The 26,953-nt window shown below is 40.2% G+C and overlaps 1 protein-coding gene across 3 annotated transcripts; it reads left to right on the forward strand.

Annotated features, from left to right (window-relative positions):
* sh3tc1 (SH3 domain and tetratricopeptide repeats 1) lies at window positions 1-26,168 on the forward strand. 3 transcript variants are annotated; one of them, XM_020594913.1, is made up of 19 exons: window positions 1-192; window positions 466-540; window positions 2,774-2,904; window positions 6,031-6,136; window positions 6,275-6,415; window positions 7,089-7,287; window positions 7,429-7,505; window positions 13,079-13,274; window positions 13,376-13,506; window positions 16,503-16,541; window positions 16,634-17,992; window positions 18,480-18,620; window positions 18,708-18,929; window positions 19,046-19,226; window positions 19,880-20,030; window positions 21,888-22,010; window positions 22,289-22,439; window positions 23,528-23,724; window positions 25,854-26,168. In XM_020594913.1, exons 1-19 carry the CDS (start codon window positions 93-95, stop codon window positions 26,088-26,090), a joined length of 3,957 nt encoding a protein of 1,318 aa, XP_020450569.1. In that variant the 5' UTR covers window positions 1-92; the 3' UTR covers window positions 26,091-26,168. The 3 variants fall into 3 exon arrangements, with proteins under 3 accessions (XP_020450569.1, XP_020450570.1, XP_020450571.1); XM_020594914.1 differs by having other exon boundaries at window positions 469-540; XM_020594915.1 differs by lacking the exons at window positions 22,289-22,439; window positions 25,854-26,168 and having other exon boundaries at window positions 23,528-23,628.
* Window positions 26,169-26,953: the final 785 nt, after the last annotated feature.

Raw genomic sequence — 26,953 nt, forward strand, 5'->3', positions numbered from 1 at the left:
TTGAAAAGCCACACACGGGAAGTTGATGTGGTCAGCTCCATGCTCCCGTCGCTCGCGCTGAGAGACAAGTCTTAGTGCCAGTTCTACTGGACATGTCAGCCAGGTTTGAACACAGACGCCGCAGAAAGAGCTCAACTAACGGCCAACACCACCTGGAGGGGCCAAAGAAATTAAACCCACCCAGCACAATGGGTATCTCTAGTTTCTAATATTCTTATAGACTGATGAGCCTAAAAACAGCTAGTCTACATTTGAGTCTGAGCTCGTAATATATATAGATATAAAGATATTATAGGACATTCAGTTCTTTTTAGGGGGTGGGTGGACTTGTGGCTTTTATTTGGAAAAAGCTGTATGGATCACTTATATGAGCTGCTGTATATTCAGTAGTGCTCATAATACAGTACTTGCCAACACAATGTAAAATGTATGGGACACACCTAAAGAGTGAGTGTACTTTTTCAGCAGTCCATGGTTTCTCCAGAGATGCTGCAAGTTTGAAGAGAACTCTGTCGACATGTGAAGAAAACTTTCCAACAGGTAACATGACAACAGACAAGCCAGTTTTATGTTTGTGTTTGCTTGTGTTTTTAGAGAATATTTAAGAATATATGTGCTCGGGATATCGCAGAGAAGCTGAGAGTATGGCACTCTTGTTTTAGTAGAATGTACTGTACTACTTCTGATACATCACATACGTGACTACTGGACTATGTCAGTGATGGTCCACTGGTATTTGCCACTTGTTAAAGGTATGTCATTAATGTTCCTCTTGCAGATCCACTCCTTGCTGGCATTTATTAATGTGCTGGTCATCATGTGCTATAGGCATCATATGCCATCATTGTTAAACTGGCAGATTGTGTTTTACTGAAAGAAACCACATTTTACCAGCAGCTACTACTGTATGAAGTACTAATGGTAGTTAAGCCTGTAATGTTAGATTGAAAGATAACCATCCATTGTAAGCAGAACTGACTGAGTGATATACTTTGTAGTAGCTAAGCTAGTGATACTAGTGGTTGCTAACGTTGCACATCTGCTCAGTACAGCTAGTATAATCTAAACTTGGCCTACCAATTTCTATGCTACCAAAAGTTTTTTTTGGTAGCATAAGATCATGTTCAATAAGGTAATACTACTAAACAAATTGACCACAAAATATTGTTTTCAGTAGTACTGTCAAGTCTCATGTGACCTTTAAAACTGTAGTGGAAAATCAGGTGAGAGAATTTAAAATGGTTTATACCTTGAACCTGTGTGTTTCTCTGAAGTCATTTATTAATCTCTAAGTTACACAGTGTCTTCACTGGCTCATATTACTGCATGATTTTATAGTACATATTGTTTAGTAGTAGTCAGCATTTTAATCGTGGATTTGAGTTGGTCTCTTACATCCACAGCCATTTGGCACATTGAACAAATGGTAATATTGTAAAATGTTGGTCTGAAATGGCATCATTGTCTTTTGTGGTGGATGATTTTAAAGGTTTTAGATAGTTCATTGTCTCATGATTTGACACTGCGTTTTCAATTAATGTCAATATCCTACTGTTACTAGTTTATTTCATACTTTATGTCCTGATGCTTTTATAACAAATAGGCAGGGGGAAAAGGGACAACCCTGCTTTTCCCCTATTCTTTACATTTAACAAGTGTTATGAGATACTATTGATTTTCAACTGAACCTTTCATCCTTGCACCATAATAAATTTTTGTCATACTTTTATTGTAACATTGGACATGGGTTTAGTTTTATTATATCTGTTAGGCATTTTTGCCACTGTGGCATAAACTGCTCAGCTCATTCTTTTTCAGCAAATATTTAACTGACTTTGAAGTTAGAAAAATACCAAATCTCTACCATATGTACTTGTCTAGATGATAGTCAGTTGATTCTATGATTAAATGTATATTTGACTACATATTGTGTTTTGGTACTAAAAAAACATCTCCTGGTTTTGTTATACCAACTAAGAGCCCTCCATAAATATACAGTAAAGCCCTTTTCAGACATGGGAAACATAACATTGCTGGCTGCTTCTATCAGTTGAAGTGACAGCATCACTCAGACATGGATCACTTTTACATTCCTTACAGCTTGATGATGACCATGGCCATGATGGAGAAAGCCACAGAATGCAGGCGATATTTGCGATATGCTCGAGATTGTTATAATCTGGCATGTGCCTGTCTGTTAATGCAGTTCAGACGTGTGTCTTGTTGAAAGTAATACGTAAATGTTACTAGGTCCATCCTAGTAAGATTGCTGTCATGACTTTTACAGAAATGTGACATGAAGACGACACATTCAGATGTCATCAAAGTAATGAAATGAGTGCATGTCTGAAAGGGGCCTAAGTTAGCAATATAGGATTCAATAACAAAACAAGAAAGTGTAACAATCTGATCTGAGGGCAGAGTTAATCATGTGAAGTTATCTTTATTAAGCATTATAATAAACATTTTTGACTTTGATATTAATGTTAATCTTCTCTTTATGATTATAATAAACCAACAAAAAATGCATTTCACAGACTGGGCAGAATAGCCACCATCCAGCTTGTATGAGTTCCTTTAAGAAATATCTTAATATTTTTAATCTTACTTTACTGTTTCCAGCTTTTGTTCCCCTCTTGTTTATTGTTTCAGGTTGATTTCCTTGCTGTAATCTTTCTGAACGTTGTTCTCTGACTGACCGGCTGCCACTCATCTGAGTAACCTTCAGTTACTACTGTGGGTGGTTAAGCATTTCTGTGTGTTCTGCCTCCAGTTCTGCCAGTGATGCTGGATGTGGTCAGGGGTCCTGAGCGTCTTCCTGCAGATGAGGAGCTAAAGGAAATGTTGAGAGGGAAACTGCGTATTATGCAGGTTGACAGTGCCGAGATCAACAGTCTATTCATGGTACAGCTCGTCACACACACACACACACGTACACAGCTGGCAACTGAACCTATAATAAGCCCCTGGCGTTTTAAGCTGTAAAAAAAGTCTTATTTCCTCCATAAGCCAGCTGTGTGAAAGAGAGAATGTGAATGCATAAACATTCATTTGTATTATTCGTGTCCAAAGAGACACCGTCTTTTCATTCTGAAACAGGCTGATATGCTGCTTTGGAAGAAGAAAGTCATATTTGTCCTGTGTGTGATTTAGAGAATAATGAACATGAGTATCATTTTGTTTTTTATTGTCCTTTGTACAGGGAACTGTACAAAGGACAATAAAAAGCATACATCTGAGACTTGGATATGAATGATTCATATCTAAAATGGTTGTTTGAAAAAGAGACACACATTGGCATCCGGTTTAAGGAATGTATGGTAGCTCAGATAGAGAATCTCGTATGTCCAGTGAGTAGATGATATAGTGATGGTTTATTCATGTATTATGTATTTATTTATTTTCAAATGAATATTATCTTATTATTTGACCAGTTTCCTAGAACTTATTTCCTTCCCAGAAGGTGTCTTATAATTGTCAGTGACACGAGGCCCCGAAATGGCTTGATACTGCCGTTTCCTGTTCTTGCAGTAATCGTATTTATTTCCTGTTTCCTGTGCCTACTGTGTTGTGCTTGCTACCAGATTTTTTACGACTTGAGCTCACTAATTTCTAGGTTTATGTGAACATCAGCTAATTTTGTGACTCATGACTTGTGCCTGCACTACTTAAGCAGCTGTGTTACAGAGTTTCTTGCTAATTACCAAATTTAACTTGCTACTTTAGGTCAGCTAGTTTAGAAGCTAGCTAAGCTAGTAGCTTAGTTGAGAGCAATTACTTCCGTCTCTTCCTGTCCTTCTTTCTCTTGCTCGGAGTGTTGCATGTTCAGTTATTCCTCTGCCTCCTTTAGCGATAATGGTATTTGTAATAAATGTCAGATGCTAGCAGCATTGGAAGTGAGGCTCACCTAGCCAGGCCCATGTAGTCAGTGCCGAGCTTCCTAGACATAGCTCAGGCCAAGCTAGCCGCCCCCAGGGGCCAGGGAGCTTGGGGACAGTTTGCAACAGTCGTAGCTTGAAACAAATGCCCACAGTGCATCACCAGCATGTTCACATTTCAAATCGATTTTCCCAACTCAGCGACACACGCTGAGAAAACAACACTGGTAAATGGAGACTCCAGAGTCACAAATGTGAATCTAGAGACAGCAGCAGCCATAGTCAAATGTATTTCTGGGGCCAGAGTGGGGGACATCGAATCCTGTTTGAAGCTGCTGACTAAGGATAAGCGTAAATACAGTAAGGTTGTTAGTCACGTTGCCGCTAATGACTCCCGACTTCGCCAGTTGGAGGTCACTAAAATTAATGTTGAGTTGGTGTGTAACTTTGCTAAAACAATGTCAGACTTCGTAGTTTTCTCTGGACCCCTACCCAATGTGACCAGTGATGACATGTTTAGCCGCATGTCATCATTCAACCACTGGTTGTCTGGGTGGTGTCCAGAAAATAACGTGGGCTTCATAGACAATTGGAAAACATTTTGGGGAAAATCTGGTCTGATTAGTAGAGATAACATCCATCCCACTTTGGATGGTCCAGCTCTCATATCTGGACGAGTTTATCTTACAACCTAAATTATGACAACCCAGAGTTGAGACCAGGACGCAGGGTCGCAGTCTTACACGCCTCTCTGCGTCTCTTTGCAGCTGCTACCCACCCAAATCTCCCACTACCCCATAGAGACTGTGTCTTCCCCCGACCACCTAAATTATATAAATCAAAAATCAACTCAAGAGGAGTTATTCATAAGAACCTAATTAATATTAAGACTACTCCTCTTATTGAACAAAATAACAGGACAATCAAATGTGGACTATTAAATATCAGATCTCTCTCGTCCAAATCTTTGTTAGTGAATGATTTGATAAGTGAACATCACATTGATTTATTGGGATGACTGAAACATGGTTTCTTTCATCAGTGTGATAACTGATAGCCATAGTATTACAGCTAGCAAGGCTGTTATACTGAAGGAGAGAGAGTTTGTATTTTCAGATGAATTATTATTTTAATTAGCTCTGCCAAGAGAGCTGTCGCCTCACAGCAAGGAGGTTCCAGGTTCATGGCCCAGCTGACCCATGTGTGGAGTTTCCATATTCTCCCTTGTGCCTGCATGGGTTCTCTCCGGGTACTCCAGCTTCTTTGCACAGTTCAGAGACATACAGCTTAGGTTAATTGGCAACTCTAAATTGCACGTAGGAGTGAGTGTGGGTGGGTGTGTGTGGTTGTCTGTCTCTAAATGTCAGCCCTGTGATAGACTGGCGACCTGTCCAGGGTGTCCCCCGCCTCTCGCCCAATGTCAGCTGAGATTGGCTCCAGCTCCCTCACGACCTTATTCAAGAATAAACAGTATAGATAATGGATGGACGGACTCTGCTAAGGGTGGGGGTAATGTTTTTCCTGGCGTTAGTTTGAAATTTTTTGATGTACGTCTACCTAGTAGTGGATCTGCCCAATGCATTTATTTTACTTAAACTGCACAACATACTGATCTCCAAAAGCAAGTGTCGGGTATGGCGTGCAGCAACGCCAAATGGTGTTTGTAGTGAACTCAATTATAAGGCCAGACGACTTGAGGTAGAGACAGGATCTTTTACTTGCTGTAACCAAACAACCACTTTATAATCCAGGATCACAATCAGGTTACAAAAACAGACATCCGAGGTCAGGAACAGTGAATCAGGCAAGGTGTGATAGCTAGAGAGTCAGAGCTGGAGTCTAGAACAATCTGGCGGGGGCCCCCCCCGGGGGGGCGCCGGCCTAAATAGAGGTGTGAACCGGTGCACATAATAATGAAACAGGTGAAACTAATGTGAGTGATGAAGAACGTAAAAAAATACCAGAACCAAGGTGAAACAAAACAGGAAATAGTGTCAAAATAAAAGCCGGACGGGAAGCAGTGGAACCGAATCATGACAGCAAGAAAATTATTATTGGATTAATGACTGTTTGCGTAACACGAATCACCTCAAAATGTCTGGCTGTCCAACAGAAAAACATCACATGACCTTTTTCTTTTCTTTTTCTATAGGAGTTGTCTGCTCATGTCATTTCCATCAACAGTGAAGAAAAAGTCATTTTTGTGACATTCAAAACATTTGAAGAGATATGGAAGTTCACCACATATTACACAATAGGTATGTTTGGTATGTCTGTGGTGTTTGGGCTTATGTAAATGTGCAAAACAAATTCTTTAAGCGATAAATATGACATTGTATTAGAGCTGTATATAATGCCTGTTTCATAGTAAAATATAACCATTTCTACTCTTCCAGGTTTCTTGGGCCAGTGTATGGAGAATTTGTTGTTAGACCAGAAGTTCTGGCTCAGTTCTTTGGAGGAAAAAGTTGCTATTGAGGTTTCCATTGAGGAGGAAACAGTTAACCTTATCTACAAAGGCATTCTCATGCAAGAGGGTAGGTGATGACATGTAGTTTTTGAAGGTGCTCAGCCATCTGAAACATATTTTAACTAATAATTAGTCACCTAATAAATAATATGTAACCTTATCATTATGCATTGTTATGATTTGCAAAAGGGGCAGCATGGTGGCGCGGTGGGTAGCGCCGTTGTCTCACAGTGGCAAGGTTCTGGGTTCTAGACCTTTCTGTGCGGAGTTTGCATGTTCTCCCTGTGCTTGCGTGGGTTCTGTCCGGGTACTCTTCCTAAGAACGAGAGGATAGTTCGTGAATGTGCACAACTCCTGCTGCTGGTGTTGTGTCAAAAGTGGACAGTACAATGAACAGCATTAATTAATTGGATTAATTAATTAATATGTACCGACGAAATGAGATGTGTAACACTCTTAAAAAAGCAGGCAATTGAGAAACCCTATATTTTAACTGGCATAGTGCAGACATAGTAAATACTCCAGCCTTATAACTGTTCTCTAACATTACATTCATTCATTTTCTACCGCTTAGTCCCTGAACGGGGTCACGGGGGGGCAGCCAAAAGGTCACATCTAAGATGATAATTCACCATTGTAACATTTACATAAGTCAGAAAACAAGGAAAAGTATGCCATCTTATACTTAAGTACCTTGAATGCATTTCATATGCATACACTCTCTTACTCTCTGTCCTCAGGTTCACTGTTTGCTCGTTGTAGTGCCAACCAGATGTTTGACAGCTCCACCTCTGGAGGTGACCTGTACCTGGAGCAGGGAGAACTAGCCCAATTTGAGCCTCCATTCCTGGGCTCAGGGTGGACCGTGCTCAGCCTGGCTGATGGAGCTAGGGGTACTGCACCCAAACCTGCTCTGGAGCCAGTTATTGCTTTTCAACAGTGAGTCACTTTTGTACACAGGGTTGTGTAGACTCAATATATTCTCACACAAGTAGTGGTGACTGGTCTCATTGTTCTGTCATTACAGTAGTGGATAGAAGGTGTTATGGTCTGTGATCATGTGATCCCATCTGTTCACAGATGGTTTTTTAAATCCTGCACAGAGAGCATTTTAGTTGGTGATGGGAAACCAACCTGCGACTTCCCTCTGCAGTTTGGTAAGTGTAGTAAAATCTATTGAGTGTAATGCACTGAGTGTTCTCCCAGAAATAATTTCATACGCATAAATTAATGCTAATATTTGAATATAAACTTTGTACACTATAAATTACTACATACTCTATAGTGCTTACTATTGCATTTTGACTGCCACTGTCACTTAGACTTTTATCAAGCATTTTAATATGGGGTAAAATGCTTTCATGACTTGCCAAATGTGTGTTTTGTCATGTACAAATACAGTCAAGATTACTGTCAGGGGACCAAGCAGTAAGGCAAAAAGACAAAGCTTTCAAAGTTCAAAACAATGGGCTTTTTTTATTAACCCAAATGTATGGAAAAATGCAAACATTAACATAAATTGGGCCCTAAAAAGAGGTCAACAAAAGATAAGTAAACGCAAAATACAGCAAATTGAACTGTCCAATACCTCAACAAAAACCAACTGACCTCAGAAGTGACACACACACAGGGGAACATATATATTGGCTGGCCAAACCAACAACACACACAAGGGGTAGACCAAAGACACTACAAAACAAACAATGTAAAGAAATTAACATAACTTGACAAATAAAGTTTTAACATAAACTACCAACAAATAAACAATAAATTTCTCCCAAACTCCCCCCTTCCTTGTACTGGGCACTTGGTGCAGTCCAGGCCTAGTGGGAAGTATTTAAACCTGCTGCTTCCTCAGTCCAATCTTTCAGCTTCACACATATTAACAATACAAAATTAATCAAATTAATCAAAAGTGGGGGGCGCGCCCCACTAGTGGGGAATTAAGACATGACAGGTGGGGCGCAATGAACGGAGGAAATTAGAAATGGGTCATTAATACAAGTAAATTAAAATAACATCAGTTCGGGGCCCGGGAGAAAAAAAGTGGAACTATAGTGCAACAATAACGGTTTAACGTCGGCATGTTAACTGCAGCGCAACAATATAAGGAAACTTTCACATAGTGGGCCAATAGTGTACGTAGTGGACATAACGTAAATGGATAAATTTGTTACATGGACCACAAAAAAAGCAGGCGATTCAGCGCAAGCAGAAAAAAAAATGACAGGCAGTAGCCTTATCAACCAAAAAGCCAGGTGAAAAGAAAATATGAAGCCTATCTTGTGCTTGGATTCACGGTGGGAATGGTGGGGGCAGAGGAGAGACCCATGTGTGTCTTGTGTCTTAAGCCGCTGGCAGCAGACGGCATGAGACCCAATAAATTAAGACATTTAGAGACAACACATCCCCAGTCACGTTAATAAGCCACTCGACTTTTTTAAAAGAAAGCTGGCAGAAAAATCGCCTGGTAAAATCTGCATCAGCGAACAGCAAAGCAAAAATGGCTTCATTCAAAGTTGCATACAGAATTGCACAGTGCAAAAAAAACACACACAGTTGCTGAGCAGCTCCTTCTCCCTGCTGCTGTAGACATGGTGTCAATTATGCTGGATGAGACAAGTGCTGCAAAATTGAAAACTATCCCTCTGTCAAACGATACAGTTGCACTTATAGTTTATGTGTTTTGAACTTTGTGTTATTTGATATTTCAATAAATTTGTTATTTTAAAATTGGCTGATTTCATTATCATTTTTTTGGCAAGTGGAGCTTGAAAATTCGCCCACGCTCTTAAGTGGGGAATGACAGAAAATGTTTGAGAACCACTGAACTAGGCTTTGTGTGACTGATGTGAAAACATTTGTATAGATTTGATTGGTCAGTCGGTCGAGTCTATGAATGTATGTAGTGTAGTAGGTGGGAGAAGGCGTGCTTGGGGAAACAGGATGTGCTAGGATGGTAATATGTGCGTATGTAACTAGGACAGGGTGTGAATAAATACAAGGGATGGAGAATCAATCATTTTTATTCAGGAACAGAAGTTTCTCCACTGTTTTTGGACTGAGCCGCTTTCGTCTCTTGCTGACTACCCCTCCAGCCTTGGAGAACACATGCGATGAGGCTGGTGTACACAGGTACTATTGTGCCAGTGAGAACAAAAGTAGGTACACGTGTCTGCCCATCCCAGTAGGTCAGTGGATCATCACATCTTCTCAGGGGAGGATCTGTCAGGTATCGCTTGACCTCTATGGGAGAAAACGGGGAAGAAACATATTGTGGAGTATAAAATATAATTCCCTGCCCTGTTTTTAAGACGTTTATGAGAATAAGAATCAATTTTTTTGCAAGATCATGCCAAAAGCTTTAATGTCTACTGTACCGCAATAAATACAAACCTATAACATTATCTGTGGTGGATGGAGTTTGGTCATGTGGTGCTGCTGGTTGAGGAGGGGCTGATGTAGCAGCATCATCCATAGATTTGATTTGATTTGATTTGATTTATTCTTTCAAGCATGTAAAGACAGTTGATATGTCAAGACACATAATTTTACACATATCCAACAAATGCTAATCCAATATCAATTTGCTTATACCTAGTACATGCTTGAATGGAGTAGGAAGAAGTCAGACTTATCCAGTCCTACCCCATGACATCATCTTACCATCATTGGTTTGCAAGCAGTATCTCTAGATAAATAATTCTCTTCTACACCACACAAGTAATATACTAAAGAATTATTACAGAGTGTTAACATTTCTTACATAATTACATTCTTAAATAATTATCTTCTACACCACACAAGTAATATACTAAAGAATTATTATAGACTGTTAACAATCATACACCACACCCACAATGTTCCATCTAATTAATCATTAAACCTGTTCTTGCATATATCTTGATTGACACATACCTTTATATTTATATTTAAACTCGTCAATTCTATTACTATTTTTTATGTCCACACTTAAATTATTCCATAGTTTTACCCCACTTATGGAAATACAACATTTTTTTTTTGGTTGTACGTGTAGCATGAATTTTTTAAATTTAACTGACCCCTTAAATTGTATCCCCCTTCCCTTTCATTAAATAGTTTTTGAATTCCACCAGGTAATAAATTGTTCCTGGCTTTATACAAAAACACAGCAGTCTTATATCCCACTAAATCAAAGAATTTTAACAATCTCTACATAGATAATTTTGTTCTACACCACACAAGTAATATATTAAAGAATTATTACAGAGTATTAACATTCATACACCACACCCACAATGTTCCATCTAATTAATCATTAAGCCTGTTCTTGCTTATATCTTGATTGACACATACCTTTATATTTATGTTTAAACTTGTCAATTCTATTACTATTTTTTATGTCCGCGCTTAAATTATTCCATAGTTTTACCCCACTTATGGAAATACACAATCTTTAGCTCCCCCAATTTTCAATTGAAGTTCATTATCTAGTCTACGATTCCCAAATACCATAAATTTAGTTTTATCCAAATTCAGAGATAGTATATTACTATCACACCATTTCTTTATCTTCTCAAGTTCCTGTGTAACCCGTCCAGAGAGTTGCTGTAGGTTTTCACCCGATGCCCATATGGTAGTGTCATCAGCAAACAAAACCACTTTCACTAAATCAGAAACCTTGCATATATCATTAATGTAGATGTGCCCAGTGTGTGCCTCAGCAACCCTGCACATTCAGCAGTCAGACGTCGCATGGCATGTTGTGCCCTGTCATGACTGTGGAAACCAATGGTCCTGAATCTGGGGTCGAGCAGTGTGGCCAGTGACAGGACGGTTGAGCTCTCAAGAGTGTCAAACCTATTGACGAGGGCTGCAGATATGTTCTGTCCCAGCTGTTTTGCTGCCACGTTGGTGGTGTTGTCCAGTCTGGTCAAGGTTGTGTGAAGCAGCATTTTAATCAGTGGAATGACCTTTGAGCCCGACACTCTTCTCTTGGGACAGTTCCACTGTTGCCATGTAAAATGGGTTGAGCACCTGTAAGCACGCTGCTATTGTTACATAATCCTCAGAAGAGAGTATTCACATCCATTCTGAGTGATGCCAGAGCTGCTCCCACTGTCTGCCTCTCATCTTATAGACGCTGCAGCATCAGGTAGGTACTGTTCCAGTATGTGTCCACCTCCTGGATCAGCTTCATCACTGCACAATTCATTTGCTGCTGCACAGATCTCAGCTTCTTTCACGGCAGTGTTTGACCTAAAATAGGTCACCACTTTCTGTGCCCTTGTGCGCAGGTCTTCTAGGCCAGGTGTTTGATCTAGGAATTTCCTAACCACTAAATTAAGTGCATGTGCAATACATACAACATGCCTTATGGCTAACATTTTGGCGGTGGCTGTCATGTTTGCTGCAGCATCGGTAACAAGGCATTTAACCTTTCCCTCAATGCCCCACTCTGCCATGAGTGACCTCTCAGCAGATGCGATGTTTTCAGCAGTGTGGTCATGAGGGAATGGCAGTACAGCTAATACCACTGTGGCCAGCTTTGCATTGTCACACACATAATGGCAAGTGACTGCAAGGTATGCAGCCATATTAATAGAGGTCCACATATCAGATATCAGACTCACTCCCTCCATGCTCTGCAGTTGAGCCTTGGCCTTTGTCTTCTCCTCCTCATATTTGTCATCCACCATCTTCTTCAGAGTCTGTCTAGATGGCAGGGTGTATGTGGGGTCTAGCTTTCCCACGAACTCTGTGAAGCCCTGATCATCCACAATAGAAAAGGGCTGGGAGTCTTTCACCAGCATATTCACCAGGGCCTCATCCAGCTCACGCCTCCAATTCATTATGACAGACAAACACACTGTACTGTGATATCACATTCAGGAATCAGTGTGGGGATGAATGTGTATAATAAGTATGACCTACCATGATCTGTGGGTTCCTGCATGCCGTCATGCTTGGCTTTGAAGTGCTTCAGCATTGCAGACGTATTATTACTGTATGTCAATTGCTGGGGACACAGTAAGCACTGGACCTGTGATATGCAGACACAGATTGTGGGATACATATCATGGTTCGCGGAAGGTCGATAATACAGTCCAGGGTCAGAACCAGCAAACACATACACCCAAGGAATCCAAAAGGCGTTGTCCAAAAGGCGTTGTCCAAAAGGGACGTCCGATAAGCCGATATACAGAGAAGCAGTCCAAATTAGAAGGGCAGGGCAATACACGGTGGTCAAAAACAGAAATCCAGGGTCAGAAACTAGAGAGTCGGGCAAGGATTAATGCTGGAAAGTTAGAGCTGGAGTCTAGAACAATCTGGCAGCGTTCTATTGAGGAAACGCTGCCTTTATGCTGGTGGACACAGGCGCGAGTAATCAGAAGCAGTTGAAACTAATTTGAGTAATGATCAAAGTAAATAGACCAAAAATTGTGGTGAAACAAAAACAGGTAGTAATGTCAAAATAAGAGCACGACAGGAAGCAAACGGAACAGTGTGTCTGCTGCATGGGATGTGTTGCAGTTAACGAGAGGATTCTAATGATCCATGATGCTGTTGTCGGTGCAGGGCTACCTGTTATTAATTAGTGAATTAATTTCACTACTTTGGGACTGCATGTATTTATCCTTGAGACTAGATGTTTTATGGTCAGTATGTACTAAAGAGAATTTAGAGCCATACTGAAAGTTGTGGAATATCTCTCATTTTTATATCGTATTTCCTCTCCTTCATTCAGCCAGTGGAACCTGTATGGCCACAGAACAGTATGATGCAGAGGGTCCAGATGAGCTAAACATTGCACCAGGTGATTGCATCATCATTGTGGGACTTCTGGTGTCCTGTTTTCAGTGGTTCATAGGCAGGAAGGAGACAACAGGAGAAGTGGGTCTGGTGAAGACGAGGCTAGTGAAACCATCCACTGACACTTACAAGTGAGCATGTCATCAATATTACTGTGTGATCATTTTAACATGGTTTACAACAGAGTATATGGCCACACCATATGTTGTTGTTTTCTCTGTCACCATTTCAGCCCAGGAGATATTTTTTTGGAATCAGAGGAACAATCATTCTTCAGTCTGCAAGAGGACAAAGTCATAGAAGAAGCAGCTGCCTTATTGAAGAAGAAATCTCAAAATGATACTGGTCATAACTATAAACTGGGTAAGATATTTAGGCTGCAGAGAGACACACAGGTCACACAGATTTTAAAAAAATCAAATTCCATCACCATTTTTCTATTTCTATTACTTACAAAGGTTTGAGTGCATGGTAAATGATTAATGTATTTGGTATATTCATGTCAGCCATCTGATAGATTCAAGATCCACTGACATATTTTCCGAACAAAAGTTAGAAAAAAATTGATTTTGTACCATAACATAAAACATAATGTGTCATATGTAAAAATACCACAAGGTATCAAAGATTCAAAGTCATTGTTTCATAAAAATATAATTATAGATATGTTGGTTGAACAGGCTTTTCTCTGGACACAGGACATAATCTGAACAAACACCTTTTTCCAACTTTTCAACACCAATGGTCCATAAATCCTACAGAGAGCACAAAAGGTGTTTTGATTGCTTTAATTGACGGAGGAATACACACACTTCAAAATCACAGAACACTTTCCTGTATGTTGACTTTTGCCTCATTCATTTGTTACAAAGTGAAATGTCTATAAAAAGACAGCTTTTAATGTGATTAAGACAGGAGTCTCTTACAGGTTAAAATAATGAGGGTCACAACAACATAAACCTGTGCCAGTCAGTAATATGGCTTTTGCCAAAACATTAATAGGCCCATTGGAATTTTGTTTGTTGCCTACAGATGTTGGTGTTTTTTGTTTGAATTTATTAAATACTGTTAGTTATCATACAGCAGCAGGATTGATATATGTGTCTCCAAAGTTAGAGTGGTGCTGGGCACAATTAAACACACAAGGTATAACACTGTATCCTATTTTAAAGGTCAAGCAGACTGAGTTTCAACTTTGACACTGCACCTAATAATTTTGTTTAACATTGAGAGGTGAACTGACAAACAAAATGTAGAGCTTTTTTGTTTAACACTGAGAGGTGAACTGACAAACAAAATGTAAGAACATAATTGTTTCAGACAAAAAAGATACTGCTGGCTTTTCTTGCACATCATGTCTGTATGTTGCACAACTGACAGTGTGTAGTGAATAGACAGTCCTTAGGCTGTACAGGGGACAGAGCGATAGGTGTCCTTTATTACAGTGTAGCAGACATTCAGTGTGTTTTTGTCCGTCGTGGGACATCTGATGTGCTGTCTGTTTGGTGAGGGTTGCTCTGTTCCCCTAAGACAATGAGTAGGAAGTCAGGATATTTCAGTTCCATGCAAGTTATCTGGTCAGGTGGGTGTTGTAGCACCACAGGCCTGAGGTGGGATGTAAACATCAAACAAAATAAACGAGGAAAACTCCCGCTGTGAATTAATGATTTGGAGTTGATGAATAGTACCTCTGAGTCCATGTTACAAGTTTTCCCTAACACTTGACACAAACCTTCATTTATATAGAAGCAGATTCCACCTTCTCTCATTTTCCCACTACATGATCCAGTCAGTGCAGCTTGAAGCCTGGCAGCTGTACTGCGCTGTCCGGAATGGTCTCACTGAGCCAAGATGCATCAACATGGCACCTGACATTTAAGGCCCCAAAGAGCTCAATAGTTAACACATACCAGCAGTGGATGGGCTGAAATGATCGGTGCTCTGCATGTTTATGCTCATTTAGTGGGTGTTTTGATAAATTGGTCTGATTCTTATGAAGGTTTTATTGCATGTACAGTAGAGCATAGGTGTTTTCACCTCATAATATATTTCACCTGCTCCCCCTCCTCCACCATACTGTCTTAGCTGTTCTCTGCTCCATGTTGAGGAGCTCAGCACCACTCTTGGTCCAACATGGACAGAGGAGAAGCCACTCCATATACACAAAACCATATTTTCCAATCCACTAATCTCACTCACTGGTCTGTTCGAGTACTGATAAAATGCTTCCAGCCCTTACAAGCTGAGAACCAAGGAGCATGGTCAGTCAGTCACACCTGTGTACCCAAAACAATTTTCACATTGGCACACACTGATTTTTACTTACATATGTGAGTGAAATGCTTCACTGCAAGCACTTTAGAGCCCTGCTGTAATGTGAACTTTACATAATTTTATACTTAAGGAAACAACAATGTTGACTTGTTGAATTTAGAAACATTTTTAAGTTCCCAAGATTATGAGAAGCACTTAATGCAGAATTAGTATTTACTGTATCTGAAGTAAATTAATTATGATGAATCAAACTGAATTTAATCAAATCAAATTGAATGAATATTGAAAATAATGGAACTGGACTTATATTAATAAGTGGTATACTGCGGTATTCAGATCAGTCTCCTAAAATGTGTTTAATAAATTACAAACCAGTTATTATTAATATAAGTCCAGTTCCATAATCAAGAGATCAGTATCAATAATCAGCCCCAGTGATACAAGTTAGAAACCTGTAGAATACACAGTAGGTGCAACTGCGGTATTCAGATCAGTTTCCTAAAATGTGTTTAATAAATTACAAACTATAGTGAATCATTAAAATGATCAAAATAAGAAGAAAACCCTACTAAGCATCACACATTGCAATGCACTCATTTAGTACCTAGTAACAAAAATCCTATAGGTAACTTCACCCAGATCTCAGCCTCCCTTGGTGCTGGCACCTGTGAGCAACTACATATACAATATGTGTGTCTGTCTTTTCCACTGAGCAGATCCAGCAGTTGGCAGAGGTGTAGTCTCATTTTTCCTGACCTGTCAGCTGGGTTGGGCCTTGCATCGCTGGTGTCCAACCAGAGTTATTGACATTTGGAAATTAAAGGGAATGTATCACCTTATATTTTCTTTTCACTGCAAGACTTGGAGAAATAATTGCAATAACAATTTAGTACCTTAACAAAGCTGTCTTACACTAAAACTATGGCCAGCAGTGGGGCAAGAAAACTATTTCTATAAAGCCAGTGCAGGGAACAGCAGAGAGAGAGCACACTATGTTGCAAATTGCTGCTTGAATTAGTCATGAACTGTTGTTAAGGTTTTGGCATTTCATTCACTTTAACTTTCGTTTTGTTGTTCAATTTCAGATATTATCAGTTTCCAAGCCTCTGAAAAGAAAACATCACGTAAGCACTGCCATCCAAATGTCAGTTTTTGGTCAATGTCTTGTCTCTCTTCATTATAACATTGCTTCTCTGTATCATTTTTTTCCTTCCAGTCAGTTCTTCAAGGGAAATTGATACTTGGCAGACTGACCTGAAGGGAAATATTGAGAGGATTCTTGATCAAGGAAGAGACTCATCCTCAGATTCCAGTGGGATCATGAATGGAATTCTAGAGGATGCAGTCATGCTTACTGAAGCCCAAGTTCCAAGTCCTCCTCGTTTCTCTGTTCACCCAGTTGTGGAAGTAAACAACACTGAGAACTTTACTCCTCTTTTTTCTTTTTTAGAGAGACAAGACTACAAAGCAGAATTTGGTGTCCTGTACAGACTGAGTTCTGAACTGCTCACATCCTTCACTTTCTATGGTCACTCTGACGAGGATGAGCTGATAGCCTTTCTGGGTGTTGCTAGGGAAACAGCCAGGAAGAAGCGACTCTTTTGGTCACAGACTCGTTTGTGCTTCCTGTTGGGTAAGCTCTGTGCTGGAAAGTCCAAGTTCAGCCAGGCCAGGATTTACTTTGAGGAAGCCCTCAGTGTTCCACTAGAAGACTTCACAGACCTCAGGCTGTTAGCCAGCATCTACTCCAACCTGGCTGCTATATATCTTTTGCAGAAAATTACTGAAAGATTCTTTGCTGTGACAGAGCGACTTGTTGCCTTGCTACTGGGAGTGCCAGACTGCCTAGAATGCTTAGAGGACAACTCTGTTCTTAAATATATCCTCAAGAAAGCTATTCTCTCTCACAACAAAATGGCAGAGGCACGAGCTTGTTTTCTCTTGGCAAAGTACCACTGGACTTGTGCAGACAGGGCTCTATCTGTTCCTTATCTCGAGAGACTACTTGTTCTTTGTGCTAAAGCTGAAAGAACATGGAGCATCTCTCTCAGTCATGGACACCTGACCCTGGGAAGGCTCTACAGTGATCTCTCCAAACCCCATCTCAGTGTCAGTTCAGCCAGGAAAGCATCTCTGCAGCCATCTTCCACACTAAGTGACTGTCTTAGTGGCATGGTTCTAGTTCTGGACAATGTCAACAAACTGTATGGGATCACAAATCAACAGGCCTCCATCTTGCCTCAGGTGGCTCCATTTTTACACCAAGCCCTCTCTTTAACCAAGGTCCAAAGAGAAGGAAAGGATAAATACCATATTCTGAGCTATCAGCTTACTGTTTGTCTCTGCCAACTTTTTTACAAGCACAAAATGGTTGGACACGCTATCCACCAAATGCATACTCTCATCAACAACAGTCCACCTTCACAGCGAGCCCCTGTCTCGGTCCCAGAAAGAAATGGTGCGCTTATCTTTCTGGCATGGCTTCACATTGAAAACAACCAGCCCAGTGTTGCTTTGGATATCCTAGACTTGGTCCTATCTTCCATGCCAGAACACTGTACAACCCCTCAGGAAGGTCAGTGGGTTTCTATGGTTGTATGGGATTATAAAGCAACACCAAGATGAAGAATAGGTCTTGGTCGTTGTCACCTCTAAGCTACAAAACATGAGGGACAAACTATACAACTCTGGTTCTATAAAAACATACACTCCAAAGGTCTTCTGAGGCTCAAATGCAGCTTCAGCTATCCCACTAATCACGACTACTAAAACGTATCCTGCCGCAGCACAGCAAGGTACTATCCAAGGACATAAAAGAGGGAAATTTGTTTTAAATAGACTATAGCTTTGAAATAAACTGACTCGAATTAGCTTAGTGGGATAGCTGAAGCTGCATTTGAGCCTCTAAAGGACTTTGGAATGTATGTTTTTACAGAACCAAAGTTGTGTAGTTTATCCCTCATCTTTTGCAGCATAGTGACATTCTGGGTGGAAACAGGGTCAGTGTGGAGAGCAGGAGAAGTGGCAGTGACTAAGATCTATTCTTTTAACTGCACATGAAGGTGTGGTCCTCAACATGCGTGGTGTGGCACTTCGAAGTATGGGAGATCTCCAGAGGGCAGCAGAGAGCTACCAGTCTGCTGCTGACATCTGCCAAGAGTATGAGGACCTGTCAAACTGGGCTGTAGCTCAGGCTAACCTAGGTAAGATGGTATAGGCTTTATGACAGATGTTCTTCCAATGGATCTCAGTTCTCTGAAATGACTTTGTCCTTCATTGTCTTCACAAAGGGCTGTTGTGTCTCAAGGCTGGAGCTAAAGGACTAGCACAGAAGCACTTGACTGAGGCTGTGCAGTTGTTCTCAGAGCTAGACGCAAAGGGTTATGAAGCGAACTTCATCACAGTGCTACTAGAGCTAGGACAGCACTATTTGAAGCAGCAACAGCTGTATTATGGGAAAGGATGCTATGAGTGGGCTCTGTTACTGGCTATCAATGCCAACTTGTTAGACTGTAAGTCAAAAGATTAACTTACATTTGTTTTATCTTACAGTGATCTGATATAATGTATATTTTGTTTAAATTTAGCTTTTTTCAATGAGCTGAAACTAAGTATCGCTCATTGACAGGCCAGCTCTCTGCAACCAGAAAGCTCTGCCATCTATATGGGTGTGAGAGTCCAGACCAGGCCCAGTGTGTTATCTACAGCCAGCACCAGGTCAAACTGCTGAGATGCAAAGGAGACAGAGGACAGGAAGGAGATGCACTGGAAGCAATCAGCCAACTCTTCCTCACTCAGGGCACAGAAAGGTGCTTGTGTTTGTGTGTGTGTGTTTATTAGAGAATCACCGATTGCAGTTTTCTTGGCTGATTCCAATTTCTGATTTTTTCTTTAAGAATTGTAACTTATAGCATACGCAATCATTTTTGTAACTTTTCTTTAATTAAAAATTTTATTGGAAAAAATAAAGTTTGAAATTATTCATCTTTCAGTTTTTTTTTTATAACATGCAATATTTGTACTTCTCCAAATATAAACAGGTACAACAGGTAATAGAAACAGAAGAATGTTTCATTAGTCCTACTGAGCACAGTATTTGCTGTGTTTTACCATGGGTTAGATACACTACATATACATCGTGCATTTTAAGTACAACCACACATTCCATCATTGTGTACTATGGTTGGAGTTTTGGACCATAGTTTTCCTTTCTCCAAGGTGTTTCTGTAGGCTGTATAGAGTTGTTATCAATAGAGAAATACCAGTCTATATATACACAGTAGCTCTCTCTATCTCTTTTTATTTATTCATTTATACATATATACTGTATGTACACACACAACCATTTTGAAAATGAAAGTAACCTCAGCTGTTAGTTTGAAGGTGTTAACGATAAGAATTTATTTTTGAATTTGCCGGCTGATCTAGTTTATTTTTATTTATCTATTTTGTATGTTGTCAGGTCCTACCGGACAGCTCTCGACTGTACTAAGAGTAGTCTGGCCATTTTCATCGACTTGGGCTGCAGAGAGAAGGAGGCGTATGGCTGGCTGAATGCTGGGAAGATCTACCACCTGCTGGGCCAGACTGAACTTGTGGACCTTTATGTACAGGTCTGAGAACAGCTCTGTAGATATCATAGCTATTTTATGTCTGTGTATCAGTTGCAGGACAACATTGCACGAAGACTGAAAATCAACTTTGAACTTTAAGTTCTTTGAGGACTGTAAATTTTCCAAAAATGTATTTATGTCAAAAGAAGGTGGAGTGGCGATTATGATCACATTTTAGTTTTCATTTGAATACCAGCTTTTATTTGATACTCTTAAGAGGTCACAAGCTAAATCCCATGAGCCATGAGATGATTAAATTCATAGAATGTTTGTTCCTTAAAACATTTCTCAAAAGTATGCCTTTTTCTTGTGAAGTATTAGAAAGTTGTCCCTCTTCATGTCAGGGTTGGTTAACAGATTTGGACCCAAATGCAGGAAGCACAGCAGTCATGTAAGAATTATGAAACTTAATGTGCACCAGTAAGTCTCACAGCACATTAACAAGGAGAGTAACATAATTCCACTTCACAGGAGAACTAAGGAGAATAACTTAACACTCTAAACTGGGTAATGGGTGAGTATCTTAAACACTTCACAGGGCAGAAACTGAGTAACTAGTTTCAGAAACAAGAGAGTCTTAGATTGACACTTAAGGTAGAAGAAATCCTCTTTGCAGGGCTGAACTTGAACATAGGGAAGACATAGTCTCTCTGTTGCCAACAGGTGACACGTCAGCCACAGTCGGGTCATTGGTGTGTGTCTCTCACTCTAGTTTTGTGGTATGTGCTGCACCGTTGACACTAGTTGGACTCTGTTGGTGGCTTTTCACCATGTTGAATCAGTGATGGACCCTGTCAGTGAGAGAGATCACTCTTGGCTGGTTGTTCATCTTAGCGAACCAGTGCACAAGAAGAAAAGGGTTCAGGAGAGCCCCTTGGGCTTGTCCCTGTAGTAACCATGATTTCACCTATTGAGTGTGGTTTCTCCTTATTTTTCACCTCCTCGTCTTCTTTTCTTCTTCCACAACCAAAGGACAGATGGCTGACAACTCCAGTGCCGTTTGCAACTTATTATTAAACATATTCTCAATTAGAAGTGCCTATAAACCATCTGTGGTGAAAGAGCTGCTTTGTTTATAACTTGTATATCTGCAGTCCTAGGTCTTCCTCTCTCCCTTTGAATTACAAATACAGACTTGCGCCACCTGCTGGTATGGAGAGTTATTTCCTCTCACGTAGTCACAGAACATACAGTATGTGCTAGTTGGCTGTAGTCTATCACTTTGTACCCCAGACAAGGGCGATGTGAGGATAAGGATAATCACCTTTATTGGCCAAGTATGTTACACACATGGAATTTGTTTCCAGTACAGAACCGATGGCAGCCATATGTGGTGCCAGCTCAACCAATGGCTCTAACCATCAGGGGCAACGGGGGGGTTCAGTGTTTTGCCCAAGGAAACTTTGACACGTGGACTGCCGGCACCAAGATTCAAACCTTCAACCTCCTGGTTGGGAGACGACTGCTCTACCCACCGCACCACTGTTGCCTCCGTGAGGTGATGCAAACAGTCTGCCTTCATCATGGCTTAGTGTGTCTGTGCCCTTAGTTTGAAGAAGTTTGTGATTCCACAAGTAAGTCAGTGCACAGATGAGGCGAGGCATAGAGACACAAGCAGAGCAAACCTGAGGCAAGGTGATGACTGGAGCTGAGAGACACCGGGGTGAAGGAGATGACCAAAGCAAATTGGCCAGGGTATCATGACACTTCAGGACTGTGTTTGGGGCCCTCTTTTGGCCCTGGGACTAACCAGCTGCCCAGTTGGCTTGTGCTTTGTGCAGTCTTTAACAAGTAAACAAAAAGTCACAATGAAACATTTTAGAATGAAAGCCTGTATTTTGTTGCTGTCATTGTCAGGTAGCCCAGGATGCTGCTTTAAGCACAGGAGACACCAGGTTCATCCTGAAGCTTCTGGAAGCTGCAGGAGACATTTTCTTTGACAGCTGCCAGGACAGAGACAAGGCTATCACCTTTTATAGGGTAAAGTTTGAATTATAAGACTGGTCAATATGGTATAATTTTAAATTATTTCCTGTTCCTCCCTTGAATTTACTGTTGTTATCACCCCAAGGCTCTCATACTCTAATAACCTTGATGTAAAGCTCAGCAAATTCTTCATCCTCCTTTTATATTGCTTTATAGTGATCTTTGAACTTCTCCTTATTTGGCTAAAAGCTACAAAAATAATGCTTAAGTTATAGTAAAGAGAATTACCCTTTAAACTTTTCAAAATGTCCTGTATGTAATCCATCATGTAGGACCGTGCTCTACCCATCGCAATGAAGAGCAGCAGTGTTCGTACCAGGCTGAGATTGTGTAATAAGTTGACTGAAGTAATGATCAGTCTCAAGCTGTATGGGGAGGCTGTTGAGTTTGCTCAGACTGCACTGGACATCAGTATCACTCTGGGTATGAAAAACGACTCCCAACACAAATATTAACATTTTCTCTTGTTTTATGATTGTAATGTTGGATTGCATTTTATTTAATAACAAGATATGGACAAATTATTGTCATCCACCTATGAAGTAGTGAAATGTAGCGAAATACATTTACTCAGGTAGCACTGTATTTAAGTACAGTTTTGAGGTATTTGTACTTTACTCAAGTATTTCCTTTAGCCGCTACTTCATTCCTACTTTTTACTGCACTACATTTATTTGAAAACTGTAGTTAGTGGTTACTTTTCAGAATTAATAATATAAAATATAGTATGCTCATAAAGCTGGTTTTTGTGTTTTGAACGACGCAACATATCTGAGTATTTCTTTGACATTGATGTAATGCTTAATATACTGTACATAATGCAGTTAGATTTTGATCATATGTCTGTTGTAAAGTATATAACAAACTGAATACACCACTGGCCACTATCAATAAATTGTTAATTACAAAGCCTGTCCGTTTAATACAGTTTTATTTGTTTTAAGCCAACATCCAAGTAGAACAAAGTCAGTTAATTTGAAAAACTGAAATGTTAGACTGATTAAACTCTAATGAAAGGTCCAAATTTAACCAACTGCAACAAACCTCAGTACACCTCTCATTAATGAGATTCCATTCTCCTATTTATTTATGTTTTTTTTATATTTTGTATGGCTGGCTATATTTTTGATGACAGATTTTGCTCTCCTGGGTATGGATGCTATCACATATGAAACCTGTGAAGGGATATTTTGCTATTCTTTACAGATAATTCTTTTCAGGATAAAGAATACATTTTATACCAATTAAGATTGCATTTGTATAGAACCGTGGAATTTGGCTTGATGGGGCCAGTGTAGCTCAATGCAGGCGATGACCACAACCATTAGAAATTTTCACCTGAGCACTGTAAATATCAGAATGAAATGTCGCGATGATCTGGGCAGTAGTTGTTGGTAAGAGCCAAAGTGATACACATGTGTATTGATAACCCAGGTTGAAATTTACAGATATTCTGGTAGTCGTGTTATAGAAATGTCTGCTACTACCTTTGTGTTTGGTCTTACATACAGGTGAGTATCTGAATGAGCGAGTGGCCTACCATCGCCTGGGCTTTCTCTACCACTGTGTGGGGCAGCATGAACTGGCTGAACACTATTACCTAAAAACACTGACCCTCTGCCCAACACCTCTGGAGTTTGATGAAGAAACACTGTATTATGTCAGGATCTACCAGACACTGGGAGACATCATATTCTATGATCTGAAGGTAAGGGATTACATGACAGTTAAACACACACAAACTGTATATAGGTGTGGGTGTGTAAACTAAAACCTTGCAGTTTAAAATGCTTACACAAAATGTTGCAATAACAGAGGCTATGCTAAAGCTGGGCATTTGTGTGTTGACAAGTTAACATGCATTAACAGCATACAGTACTTTTTTCCCCCAAAGAGTATGCTCTTGTATTTCACAATACGTGTTGCTACAACGTCCACTACCATTCAGCTAAAGAAACGACAGTATCAGCCTTAGCATCACACCAAGCTATGGTGAGACAACCTTGAAAAGTTCTTTCTTAAGATAGCCTAAAGCCCAACAGTTTCTCTGACTCTGTGCCTGATGAGGAACTCCCACATGTGTCAAACACTGAAGGTCCAGAAGCAAAGAAAACAAGAACCCATTTTGTGTGGCAGAAAAAAAATTCATGTGGCTTAAATGCAAAACTCTCAATAGAGTGGACAAAATGTCTTGCTTCATTTATATTAGCTCAGGGAGGAAAAACGCCTTGACAAGAGGGTCGACCAATATGACAGCTTCAGCCCTCATGGGGCACAGATGGTTCTGAGCTCTTATTTTCTCAGTGTGCACATACTGATGCACATTCCAAACTGCAAAGACACGTTGGATACATGTGATTTCAAGTTAACAGCAGAGAAATTATCCAGTAGGATTCCTTGATAAACCTGGGTTTTTCTTTTCCTTTCCATGATGGCAGACTGTCCAGACTCAGAGGCAGTGAAGCAGCCTGAAATCATGATTTTCCTCCACCATATTTTACTGTTGGAATGTTGTCTTCATGTTAGTATGAAAAATGAAAACATCATGTTTCATGGAGAGTTGATGCTGTCCAAAAAAACTCAGCATGCCCATAGTTTGCCAAAGAGCACTTTGACACTTCACAGCATTACTGGGAAAATGTTTAGCAGACTGATGAAACTAAGGTTGATTAGTTTGGAGTGGCCCAGGCAGAGCGCAGACCTCAACCCAATAGAGATGTTGTGGAATGAACTCAGACCGTTCATAGCAGATATCCTGGGACTATGGCTGAGCTGCAGCATCTCTATGAGGAAAAATGCTCCAAAATCCCTTCTGAACATTATGCAGCTCTGATCCACAGCTACAGGAAGCACTTGTTTGAGGTTAATGCTGCCAAAGGTGGTTCAGCCGGTTATTAAATCCAAGGATTCACTTACTTTTTCCATCAGCACTTTGGATATTTAATAGGTGTGTTCAATAAAAACATGACAAATTATAATTGTCTGTGTAGTATTAGTTTAAGCACATCCTGTTTGGTAGACAAATAATTAAGTTTGTGTCTTTACTTAGCAAAGATGATCCTGACCATGGCCCAATAGTGAATGATTTTAGTGACGGTGTAAACGCAGTTTTTTTTGGAGGTAAATGGGTCAAAAACAAAGGAAATGATTATTGACTACCAAAGAAAACCTTTACGTGCCCCCTTGCCTGGATTCATGGCCAGACTGTGGAGGTGGTGCAGCAGTACAAGTACCTGGGGATGATGGGAAACTTGCATTTCACATTGTCCTCTTTATATAGAGTCAGCGCTTCAAACAAAGCAAAGGCTGTCATTGTGGATTGCAGTCATCCCCTTTTGCTGAGTATAAACTGCTGCCTTCTGGTCACAGATATGCTTTACCTACTATAGATGCAGGACAAACAGATGTAAGAATTCTTTTGTACCTGCCACTATTGTCCTCCTAAATAGTATTATGCGATTTCTGTTTTGTGTATTTCAGTGGTTACTGTATATGGGTCACTTTTTTTATAAAGTTACCTTACCTCACTTTAGATACAATAGATAGAGAGGTTATACATAAACACAGGCTCACTGAAACATTTTTTAAGGAAATTCCTGCATTGCCACAGTTTATTTAAATAAACAGAACAGGTAGCAGGAACAGGAAAACAGGACAAAGACAAGGGCTGTGTTAGATAATAAAAGGGACGGCATGAGGCAGAGACAGAACCAAGCCAGGGACTGTGACATCGGACAAATGTGAGTGTGACCCCTGTATGTGTATTAAATACAATGGCAATAATGTGACTAGGTGTCATGTTTTAAGGAGCTGTACATCTTGCTGTTTTCTCAACAGGACCCATTTGATGCTGCAGGCTACTACCACTTGGCTCTGGCTGCAGCCATGGACTTAGGCAACAAGAGGTCTCAGTTGCACCTGTGCACACGCCTGGCCACCATTTACCACAACTTTCTCAAAGACCGGGAGCTCTCCCTCTTCTTCTACCAGAAGGCGAGAGGATTTGCTACAGAGCTGAATGTGAGAAGGATTAACATCTCATCAGATCAGCATTATAGCAGCAGCTCACAGTAAGACAGACAAATTTCGGCCAATGGCTCAATGGAATTTTTTTTTTTTTTTTGTACAGAAAAACTATGAAGAACTATGCTGTCTAACCATATAGTTACTCTAGATGACACAGCTCTGGCCTACAGTACTACTGTGAGGAACCTTGGACTCATTTTTGACCAGGATATGTCCTGTAAATCACACATAAACCAAGTCTCTAGAACTGCCTTCTTTCACCTGCGCAATATCGCCAAAATGAGGAGCATCCTGTCTCAAAGTGATGCTGAAAAACTGGTCCATGCATTTGTTACTTCCAGGCTGGACTACTGTAACTCTTTACTATCAGGATGTCCCAATAATTCCCTAAAAAGCTTCCAGTTAATCCAAAATGCTGCAAGTTAACTGGTGACTTTAAATTGTTCATACATGCAAATAATTGAGGATGAACAACTGCTCCCTAAAAGCTCCATCTGAAATTGGTATATTGCAATACAGTGGATTTTCACAAGTTTTTTTTTTTGCTAAATAAATGGTTTGCTTTTGTTTAAAAAAGTCAGGACAGCTGAAGGAACTCACTTTTAGATATGCTACAATCAGGCCGAATGCATTTGTTTTCTGTTTAATGAATCTACCTGATTTGATGCGGAGGTGAGGTGGCTTTTACTGATTAAAATGTTTGAATTGTTCTTTCTTCAGATTTTGTATTGTTTTATTGTGTGTGCCATTTGGAGAGGAAGGGTTTTAATTTTGGGGGCGGCTGTGGCTCAGGAGGTAGAGTAGTGCTTTGTTTCCTAACCGAAAGATTAGTGGTTCGATTCCCAGGTTGTCCAGCCCACGTGTCTAAGTGTTCTTGAGCAAGACACTGAACCCGCAGTTGCTCCCGGTGA

The sequence above is a fragment of the Monopterus albus genome, unplaced genomic scaffold (assembly GCF_001952655.1).
Source record: "Monopterus albus unplaced genomic scaffold, M_albus_1.0 scaffold25.1, whole genome shotgun sequence".
In the NCBI taxonomy this organism is placed as follows: Eukaryota; Metazoa; Chordata; class Actinopteri; order Synbranchiformes; family Synbranchidae; genus Monopterus; species Monopterus albus.

What these genes read in the sequence shown, in the direction of transcription:
- sh3tc1 (XM_020594913.1), top strand. Translation starts at nt 93, where the DNA reads ATGTCAGCCAGGTTTGAACACAGACGCCGCAGAAAGAGCTCAACTAAC. An exon ending in AAACCCACCCAGCACAATGG is followed by an intron (nt 193 to 465) that starts GTATCTCTAGTT and finishes GTACTTTTTCAG; the next exon opens with CAGTCCATGGTTTCTCCAGA. An exon ending in CGACTTCCCTCTGCAGTTTG is followed by an intron (nt 7,506 to 13,078) that starts GTAAGTGTAGTA and finishes TCCTTCATTCAG; the next exon opens with CCAGTGGAACCTGTATGGCC.